The sequence below is a fragment of the Nyctereutes procyonoides genome, unplaced genomic scaffold, assembly GCF_905146905.1.
Source record: "Nyctereutes procyonoides isolate TBG_1078 unplaced genomic scaffold, NYPRO_anot_genome, whole genome shotgun sequence".
NCBI lineage: Eukaryota > Metazoa > Chordata > Mammalia > Carnivora > Canidae > Nyctereutes > Nyctereutes procyonoides.
This window is the reverse complement of record NW_026575041.1, coordinates 17,108,155-17,119,477: the sequence shown is the minus strand read 5'-3', so window position 1 is coordinate 17,119,477 and position 11,323 is coordinate 17,108,155. Positions and strand designations below refer to the sequence as shown.

Here is an 11,323-nt window from a genome sequence, read left to right as displayed (position 1 = left end):
TTTATAGAAGAGTTACCAAGAAAAATACTTAGAGACGTCTTTATTTCCTATGTTAATCCTCGCCTTGTATTAAAATCTTATTTGACCAAAGAACATGAACAAAACTAGGAATTAGCCTTGGTACAATACTGTTACCTAAAACAGAACATTGATTTTGACCATTCTTCTTTTAGTGGAACACTTGAAGGGAAGTTCTTAAAACTTACCCTAAGTTTCTTATAATTATTTTAGCTAATAATTTCTAAACCATTGAAAATACAAATTGAAATCAACCTACCAGAGAAAGATCTGTTTATATGGTCAGTGATGTAAATTCTTGTAACCATATAATAGCAAAGGACTAGTGATCAATTTTCTTATAATTTTATGCTAGAGATTCTAATTCTTATTAAGTATAACTTGTTTGGTTTTCTTCAGACAATCTTTAACCATTTAAAGGTGAAGAAAATCTTCAGAGTTCTTACAGATATTTTAAGGTGACTTTGGGTTATTGCTCTGCCACTCCTTGCTTTAAAAAAAAAAAAAAAAGTCAGCCATTCCTCAGCCTGAGACTGCATGACACCCACAATAAATAACATTTTAAAAGCTCATTTATGAGTTCTGGTATCCGTTTTTAGGGCAGATGATTATGTACTCTTTCTTTTTAACAAACCAGCTATTTTTAAGTTGTCAGAACATTATTAGGGGTTTCCTTCCTTGCAAATTAATTTGATTTGGCATTCATATTTGCTATTATTTTTATCTTTTGCCTATAATATAATTTTGTGGCCTCAGTTCTGAAATACAAGCTAAGTGTAGCTTGTTTTTTGGTTTTGTTAATAGGTATTTCATTTATTTTAATTGTTGAATTGATAGGAAGTTGATTTTTTTTTTTTTTTTTACCTGATTGCTTCTTTACTGCCTAAGTATCTTACAACTTAAACTCTTCTGGAGTTGCATGACTTGCCTTTTTTATTTAGGTGTAGATGCCTGGGGCTTTATACATGTAGCATTATCTCTGAAGTACTGAGCTTGCAGTGTTTTTCTTCTGCATAGTTACTGTTTGATTTTAAGTTTTTATATAGTTCTTAGTTTTGAAGAAATCCTTCAAGAACAGTTTCTCTAAAGAGCATGTTTTAATTAAATGCTAATTAATTACCTTTCTTAGTTTTCCAATTTAGTAGGCCACTTTCAATGTCTATTAAAGTGAAATAAAACTTCTGACCTTAAACATTTTTATGTTGATTAAAAATTGTGTCAAAATAATTTGGTTTCCATTTCTTTTTGACCAAGCAGGTATACTGTCCAAATGATTCGATTGTTAAATTATCTTTAAGACTTTGCTAATTGAAGTTATGGGCTAGTCAGTGTTTTAAGGATTTTAATGAATATGAATGTATCCTAATGGTAACTCTATGAGATAGGCTATCACTATATTACAGGTGAGGAAAGTGATTTATTTCATAGGTTAAATAACTCATCTAAGTCAAAGCTAGTGAGTTTATAGAGAGTAGAGATTCCTAGCTCCAGCAGCGTGGCTTTGTGTTTTGTGCTCTTAACTGCTACTCTGTGCTGCTTGTGTCTGTCAATTAAATTAATAGGTTCCATAAAACATTGGCAATAGCATAGAAAAACTTGGTAACACTATGTTTGGTCACCAGGAATAAATTTTGAGTTTCATATGTTTTCTTAGGAAATAAGTTCATAAAATAAAATATGCAGTCCTTTTGGTTATTTTAGTTATAAGAATAGCTGGATTATAAACTCGTCATTTGTGATTTGACAACTCTTAGATGTCTAGTTTCTCTCAACAGCCTCCAAGGAAGTTTCAGGATCCTCAGTTTCAAAAACAAGTTTCCATTGTCATTTTTGGTATGTATCTTGTATGTAGCTTATAGATAGGAATTCCTCTCTGCAGTTAGAAAAATGTGTAATGAAACAGCATTAGATTGTGGTCTTTGTTTCCCCATTAGTATGAGACCTGCTTTCAGCAGTACATAAAGTGTCTACAACAAAAGATACCTGCATAGGAAAGACAGATGAGATTGTAGACATAGGATAGGTAGCAAGGGATCGTGTGTTTTGATTTCCATCTTCTAGGCGAGGCCAGTGACTATCAAAATACCATTTTTAGACCAGCAGGATCAATCTCAGAATTTATTTGAAATGCCAACTCGGTCCCCAGCCTCAGACCTACTAAATCAGAAACTCTGGGAATGGGACCCAAGAATTTGCAGAAAATTTATGACATACCATGAAGTTTGTACTAGCAGCGTGAAAGTGTGATTAGGCTGGCATTTTTTTTTTTCCTCTTACCAACTTAATTTCTTTTAAATTAACTTTTTGTTTTAGAACAGTTTTGGATTTAAAGAAAAATTGAAGATAGTACAGAGTTCTCATATATTACATTCAGTTTCCCCTATAATTAACATCTTACATTAGTTTGATACATTTGTTAGAATTAATGAACCAATATTGATGCATTATTATTAACTAAAGTCCATACTTAATTTTTACCTAATGTCTTTTTCTGTTCCAGGATCCCATCTAGGATACTACATTACATTTAGTCATCATGTCTTCTTGGGCTTCTCTTGGTTTTTACAGTTTCTCAGATTTCCTTCAAAACCCTGGCAGTTTTGAGGAGTACTGACTGGTCAGGTATTTTGTAGGATGACCCTCACTTGGGATTTGTCTGCTGATTTTCTTAGGGTTGAACCTCTGTGTATTGAGAAAGAAAACCACAGACGTAAAATGTCATTCTCATTGGTGGTATCATGGGTATATACTGTCAACATGTCTTAACATTTGGATTATTTGACTAGTATTTTTCAGGTTTTTTTAACTGTAAAGTTACTACTATTCTTTTTGTTTAGAAGGAAGTCACTATGTGCAGTCTAAGCTTAAATAGGAGTGGGGAATTATATTTCAAGGGTGGAAAATTTACATTATTTAGAATTTCTGCGCATAGGAGATTTGTCTCTTCATATTTTATTTCATTATGGACTCTATTTCCTATTTCAAGTTATAATCTAGTATTACATTGTTTTGTTTCTCAGATTGTTCCAGCTTTGGTTTTTAAAGCCATTCCATTGCTCCTGTGTTTTTCTGTTAGACTGCTATCCTCTCATTATGGGGTTTTTTAGTTTTTTGTTTAGTACTTTTTTCCTGCTACTTCAAGATGCTCCCTCCAGTTAGCCACTTCTCCAAAGATCCCTGGTTTATTGAAGAATGGTATTAGAAACTAATATCTGGATATTAGGTGTACATTCATAGCCACAGACTTGTCTTTGCTTCTAGGCTCACTTAGCTGATAGCAAGGAAATGTATATATCAACCTGTGTTTATACTTATATCTATAAATATTTCTATAAGTAACCATTTGTATCTACATTAAGCTAAACATGAATTCATACTTATATCTCCAACACTAACTGTTACCATGTACATCACTCTGGCCTCCTCATTTCTCTGTAACTTACTCCTGCAGTGAAAATGTGGATTCTTCCGTCTGCCATCCATTTACTTAATTGTTCAGCTCCAGTACACATGTATAGCAGTATCAGAATTACTAACTTCCCACGGGGAACAAATTTTATCAACTCGAGTACAGTGGGCATTTTGTTTGTTAGAGTTTTTTGCCTTTAGTCTTATTCAAGACTTGTACAGACTCAGTCACCTTTTGCCTTCACTTAGGTTGTTCCCTATGTTTGCAATAAGGCTTGCATTTTAATTTAGAAAAATCAGTTTGATACGAAGGTGTAATTGGAAGTAGTTAAAAGGCCAGATAGGATGAAGGCATGAAATGCAACAAAAGCAGTAGGAAGAGAAGGGGATAAATGAAGGGACTTAGGATCTTGAACTGAAACGTTTTAAGGACTAGAGAATGAAGGTTTTGGATAACTCCTAGGTTTGTGAACAAGACAGGGAATGTAGAAAAAGGTTTTGGATATGGAAAAGTGGTTGTCATAAAGGACTGCTGACTCCCAGGAATGTTTATAACATCCAGGTGAAGTAGTCCAGTCTATTGGTTAAGTTCTGAAGCTCATGGTGAGGCCTTGTCTGGCTCTCAGGATTTGGAAATCATAGGTTAATAATAATGTAAATAATTCTATTTAGCTAACTTTGAGGATGCAGAATTGATAGCATTCTGAACATTTGAGGGCACCTCAATGAAAATTCGAAAAACAATGACAGACCCTGCCCTGAAGTATGATAAAGTAGAAGTACACAGGTGCTGAGATAAGTCAAATAAAGGATTGTTCAGGCTTACACCCTGAATGTGCACTGTGTGTCCCCGAAACCACCTGTAATGAGTCCCTTTTATGAAAGAAGAGTTCTTTGCCAGGACAGAGAAGGAAGGCTGCTGGGTTGACAAAACAACGTAAATTCATAAATTCACCAGACTGTCTCTTGCTTGATTCTGTCAGCATCAGTGATCACACAGTTTAGTTAGGCATGATATATTCTTAAGGTGGAGGAAAATGTAAAGATTGTGTCAACAAATAAAATCTACAAGTTATAAATGTTCAATACATGGGCTTTATTAGAATTAATGGGTTTCTTATAATTACAATTGTGTGTAAAGCTTTAAAAGGCTCCCTACTAATGAAAGCAAGATTTTAATAACATACTGATCTGACTGATGACCTAATAGTAGAGGCCGACTTGGACTGGTTTTGATAACTCAAGGATTCCTTCAAGTACCTTCCCCAACCTCCATAAAACGCCCTAAGTTATCAGCAGGAAGAACCGGGGTTGGAGGCAAAAGGAAGGAACAAATTTAAGGGAGCAGAAAGCCAGTATCAAGATAATGAAAATTAGAACTGAAAGGTACTCAATTAGATGGAATTCTAGTTTAATTTTCCAGGCACGTAATTTAAAGCTATCAGGAAAAGTAATAACACTATTCACTTGATTAGGTTAGAAGACTTTACAAATTTTGCAATTGAGGCTTGGGAATTTAGTTATCAGTTACAAGTAATTCAAAAACGGTAGACCCAACTACAGCTAATTTTTTGTTCAAGAGCTTTTAGCAACTCGAGTGTAAATGCTCTTACTTAGTTTTTGGTCACCTCCATGTGATTATATACTATTATCTGTGTTTTACTGCTAGAGAAGCAGAAGCAAAGGAAAAATACCTACATTGCCTCAGGTCACATAGGTAGCAAATGGTGAGATTAGAGTTTTTTGAGATTAGATTTTAAATTGAGGGACTTTGATTCCTAAATCCTTAAACTCTTTACCATGACACTAAAGGCATCTAAGTCACCTAAACCTAAAATAGTAACTGCCAAAGTCACCTAAACCTAAAATAGTAACTGCCATTTTTTAATTAGTCTTTTTTTTTTTTTTGTTAGTATCATATGACCAAATTATCATGAAAGGATAGTGGGTATTCAGTTTTTGTGCCAATCAGTGGAGCCATTGACATACTTCATGAGGACCTCTAAAGGCTGGTGGGCAATTGACAAAAATTAAGGATTGAGTTACAAGACTGAATGAAAGTGACAGGCTCATAGCAATGAATTTGTCATGTAAAGACTTGTGCATGTAAGTTGGCCTTATTATCATCTGGACTTTGGGACAATTTTCCTGCATCTCTGTATACTTGACTGTGTACATAGGCAAAGAGTGTCACTGTAATGGGGTGAAAGAAAAGCAGCACATTAAAATTATTGGTGTGTTAAGCAAACAAACTCATTCTTCAATTATGTGAAAACTGGATGAGTTCTCATTGTGAAAAGCTAGGGAAGATGTTCCATGAAATTATGAGGGAAAGACTTTTTTTAAAACCACCTTAAAAGAGTGTTTAATGAATCAAGAACCAAATGTAAAATTATAGTTATAAATTATAGGGCCCTTCTTCCAAAGGGAGATCTCTAGCTTATATGGATGATTTACTTTGCATATGTTGTGCTTTGCCAGATAATCTTGAGACCAGCTGAATTTTAGCTTTCTTAATAGTTTTTCTCCAAAAAGTTCTGAGTTTGGTAGGTATGCAGTTTACAAGTTTTGTTAACATTTTTAATAAGATGTAAGTTTGTGAGCATTTTTAGCATTGTAGCCATCCCTTTGCTTAATTCATTTAACAAAAACACTTTTTAGTGACTTCCTTTGTGCTCTTGATAATTGACCAACCACAGAGGCCTCTGCTTCCAAGGAAAGTTAAGGTATACAACATGTTAATTTGATACATTTATATATTGTAATATGATTGCCATTGAAGCAATAATTGGCATCTCTATTGCATTATGTAATTATTACATAATCATAATTATTTTTGGTGGTTGGAGTAATTAAGTTCTAATCTCTTAGCAAGTTTGATGATGATAATACAAGTTTATGTTTTTATTCATTGTACTGGGTATTATATTTCTAAGGTGTATTAACTACATCTTATAAATGTGTACCTTTAAACTACATCTGCTCTGAACCCCACAACCTTTGTCCTGTGGTTATCACCATTTTATTTTCTGATTCTACAATTTTGGTCATTCAAAATTCCACATACAATTGACAGCATATAGCACTTGTCTTTATCTGACTTATATCACTTAGCACAATGTGCCCCTAAGTCCATCCATGTTGTCACAAACAGGATATCCTGTATATCCTACTAGGATGTATTCATGAGTGAATACACACTGCTCAGTGTATATACACTGCATTTCTTTAATCCATTTATCTGTCGGGATGCCTGGGTATCTCAGCAGTTGAGTGTCTGCCTTTGGCTCAGGGCATGATTCCGGATCCCAGGATTGAGTCCCAAATTGGGCTTTCTGCATGGAGCCTGCTTCTACCTCTGCCTCTCTGTGTCTCTCTCATGAATAAATAAAATATTTAAAAGAAAAAAATCCTTTATCTGCCAGTGGACACAGGTTCTTTCATATCTTGGCTGTTGTAAATAGTGCTGCAGTGAAGATGGGGTGCATATATCATTTTGATTTAGTGTTTTCATTTTCTTTGGATAAATGTCACAAGTAGAATTACTACATCATGTGATAGTTCTTTTTTTAGGGAACCTCCATACTGTTATCCATAGTGGCTGTAGCAGTTTATATTCCTACCAACAGCACAGAAGAGCTCCCTTTATATTCCTACCAACAGTGCACAAGGGCTTCCTTGTCTCCACAGCCTTGCCGCACCTTGGTTTTTCTGTTGATAGCCATTTGACTAGGCATAAGGTGATGTCTCACTGTGGTTTTAATTTGCATTTTCCTGATTAATTTTCATGCACCTGTTGACCACATGGATGGATATCTTTAGAGAATGTTAAGTTATTCTGCCCATTTTTTGGATTCTTTGATTTTTTTTTTTTTTTTGTATCCAGTTTAGGAGTTCTTTGTATATCTTGGATATTAACACTTTATCAGATATATGATTAGCAGAAGTTTTCTTCTCTACCTTGCTTTTTTATTTTGTTCTTTTGCTGTGTGAAAACTTTTAACTTTGATGTAGTCCCATTTTGTTGACTTTTTTGCTTTTGTTTGCACTTTTGGAGTCCTATTTCAAATATTACTATGACCATTGTTGAAGAGCTTTCCCTATGTTTTCTTCTAGTTTTATAGTATCAGGTCTTATGTTTAATGTCTGATCCATTTCAGGTTAATTTTTGTGAGCTATAGAAGAGTATAATTTCATTGCTCTGTGTTTATCCAGTTTTCCCAACACCTGTCTGTTGAAGAAACTGTCCTTTCCCCATTGGGTGTTCTTTGCTACCTTGTCAAATATTAGTTGGCCTATATATGCAGGGGTTTAGTTTTGGAATCTGTTCTCTTGGTCTATATGCCTGTTTTAGCGTTGGCACTGTGCTGTTTTGGTAGTATAGTTTGAAATCAAATGGGATACTTCCAGCTTAGTTCTTTTCCCTCAAGATAACTTTGGCTATTTGGGGTTCCATACAAATTTTAGGATCGTTTTTCTATTCCCGTAAAGAATGCCATTGGTATTTTGAGGGGGGTTGCATTAAATCTATAGATGGCTTCGTGTAATATGGACATTTTAATATTGTTTTTGATCCATGAACGTAAGATGTCTTTTCCATTTGTGTCTTGATTTTCTTTCAGCAAAGTCTTAGAGTTTTCATTGTACAGATCTTTCACTTCCTTGATTAAATTTATTGCTAAGTAGATTGTTTCTGATGCTGTGAATGGGATAATTTTATTTCGTTTTCAGATATTTTATCCTTAGTATATAAGAATGTGATTTATTTATATTTCTGTACTTTGTCCTGCAACTTTACTGAAATCACTGATTAGTTCCAGCAGGTTTTTTTGGTTGTGTGTCTTTGGGATTCTACATACGTAAAGTATATTAACTGCAAATGGAACAGTTTGACCTCTTCCTTCCTGATTTGGATGCAAGGGAAAACTTTGAGTTCTTCTCAACTGAGTAAGTTAGTTATGGGTTTGTCATAGATGGCCTTTGTTATGCTGAAGTGTGTTATGCTTCTATACTCAGTCTCCCAAAGTTTTCATCATGAAAGGATGTTGCATTTTGTCAGATGCATGATTTTTATCTTCCATTTCATTAATCTGAAGTAGGACATGTATTGATTTGTATATGCTGAACCATCCTTGCTTGTATCCTAAGGGAAAAATCCTATTTAGTCTCGGTTTTTAATCTCTGTGTTCTTGAATTCGGTTTGCCAATATTTTGTTCAGATGTTTTACATCTATGTTTATCAGAGATACTGGTCTATGGTTCTTTTTTGTTTTTTGGTTTTGAGACAGCATGCACGTGTGAGAAGGGGCTGGGGGTTGCAGAGGGAGAGGGAGAGGATCTTAAGCAGGCTCAACATCCAATGCAGAGCTTGATGCAGAGCTGAATCTCTCAGCCCTGCGATCATGACCGGAGCCAAAATCAGGAGTTGGGTTCTCAACTGACTGAGCCACCAAGACATCCCTTTTTTATTGTGGTCTTATTTGACTTTGGTACCAAAATAATGCTGGCCTTTTAAGATGAGTTTGGAAATGATTCCTACACCTCAAATATTTTAAGAGTTTGAAAAAGATTAGTATTTAAGAGTTTGTTAGAATTTGCCAATGAAGCCATCTTGTCCTGGGTTATATTTTCTACAAGAGGTTTATGGATTCAGTCTCTTGCTCGTTACTGGTATATTCACATTTTCTCTTTGTGTTTCATTCAATCTTGGGTAGGTTGTTTGTAGAAATTTGTCCATTTCTTCAAGTTTATCTAATTTTTGGCACAGAGTTCCTAATGGTATCTTACAATCTTATGTATTTTTGTAGTATCAGTTGTAAGATCTTTCATTTCTAATTTTCTTTCTCTGAATCTAGTTAATAAAATTTGTCAATTTTATCTTTTCGATGAACTAGCTTTTAGTTTTATTGATAGTTTTTTCCTGAAATAGAGTTCTGCTTTGATTTTATTTTCTGCTACCTTTAGGTTTGTTCTTTTTTTTCTTACTAGAAGTATACAATTAAGTTGCTTGAGATTTTTGTGATTTCTTTCCTCCCATTTACTTTCCTGTATCCCATAAGATCTGATGTGTTATACTCCCATTTTCATTTGTTATGAGATAGTTCATTCCCATTTTTTTGACTCCTTGTTTAGAAGTGTTTAGTTCCTACATATTGGTAGCTTCCTCTTACTGATTTCTAATTAATACCATTGTGGTCAGAAAAGATGGTATGATTTCAATCTTAAATTTGCTGAGATTCATTTTGTGCCCTCTTATAGGATCTGCCATAGAAAACGTTCATATGCACTTGAGAAGAATGTGTATTCTGCTCTTGGATGGAATGTTCTATAAAAAACTGCTAAATCATTTTGCTTTCTAAGTTGTTTTGGTTCAATTTCAGTGTTTCCTTCTTTTCTGTCTACATGTTTATTCTAATAGTATTAAAGTCCCCTGTTAAGGAAGTATCTCTCCATTTAAATGTGAGAATTTTTTTAATCCTGGTGCTTTGATGTTGGAGGTGTATGTATTCTCTCTTCTTGATGTATTTTATCATTATATGATTTCTCTGTTGCTTGTTAATGTTTTTTGGCTTGAAGTGTATTTTCTCTGGCTATGTATTGCTAAGTATTGCTACACACCCACTTTTGTGTTTTATTTATTTTTTGGTATCCACCTCCATGGAATATCGTCTTCTGTTCCTACACTTTGAGCCTGTGTATGTCTTAAGAGCCAAAATGAATTTCCTTTACACAGTGTAGTTTTTTTTTTTTTTCTTCCAGCCACTCTGTGCTTTGCTTGGTGAATTCAGTCCATTCATAATTACTGCCATCTTGCTGTGTGCATTCTGTTTGTTTTATTTGTAAAGTGAATTTCCATGATGATTTGTTCAGTCTTCCCTTTTTATATATATATATTTCATCACTAGATTTTTGCTTTGTGGTTACCAAGTTGCTTACATAAAACATCTCATAGGTAAAGTACTCCTAAGGGAAAACGTTTTTAGGAAATAGTTCAAGGACATTTTGTATGTAATAACATCTGATTAGTTACATCACACTGCCACGTTCATTCATTCATTTGTTCATAACGATCACCTATTGATTAAAGAGGATGAAAACAAAATAACTTAGGAAGCAATAACTTGCAAGTTACTGTAGTTGACCCTTGCACAATGTGAGGGTTAGAGGTGCCAATCCATCATACAACTTCACTCCCTAAAACTTTAACAGCTCATAGTCTACTGTTGAGCAGAAGCCTACCAATAGCAAAGTTTGATTAACTCACACTTTGTACATGTATGCTATATTCTTACAATAAAACTAGAGAAAAAATGTTAAAATCATCAAGAGTAAATGCATATATAGTGTACTGCAGGAGAAAAAAATCCATGTATAAGTGGACATGAGCAGTTCAGACCCATGTTGTTCAAGGGTCAACTGTATTTTTAACTTTGTAAGAAACAACTTTTTTCCAAGTTCCTTGCTGTATTTCATTTTAGGGAATTTTCAGGTTCTTTATGTCTTTCTGCCCTGTGACAAGTTGTTTTGTTTTCGCTGAGGAGGTTATGAATTTTTTTTAAAGAGACAAAAAAACTTCACAGTTGGACAGGATGGAAGTCTAAAATCAAAACCTGACATGAAAAGCAAGATTTATCAAAAAAACAATTTTATCCTAAGACTTTCAGTAACAATTTCAGTGGCTAGCCACTTGGCTGAGGCCTTACTACTATAATGCTTCTGTCAGAGTTCCTGCTGCTGCTTGAATTGTAAAGGCTGCAATCGAAATGTGTTTCTTTACTTCTGTCCAGGCTGAACGAGGGTCATCTTTATTTTCAATATCAAACATAGCATCATAGATACCAGGAAATGATTCTCCAGCATATTTGTTGTGACTGCTTGGAGCAAAGATGATGTGCCT

The 11,323-nt window shown here is 34.3% G+C and overlaps 1 protein-coding gene across 2 annotated transcripts in view; it reads right to left on the bottom strand.

Annotated features, from left to right (window-relative positions):
* Positions 1 to 1,330: 1,330 nt before the first annotated feature.
* The window catches only part of NAALAD2 (N-acetylated alpha-linked acidic dipeptidase 2), a 59,780-nt gene continuing 49,787 nt past the window's right edge, over positions 1,331 to 11,323 (bottom strand). For both annotated transcript variants that reach the window (XM_055320313.1, XM_055320315.1), the window contains one exon: positions 1,331 to 11,321. In XM_055320313.1, the coding sequence (XP_055176288.1) occupies positions 11,132 to 11,321 (190 nt within the window). In that variant the 3' untranslated portion in view covers positions 1,331 to 11,131. The remainder of the gene's footprint in view (positions 11,322 to 11,323) is intronic.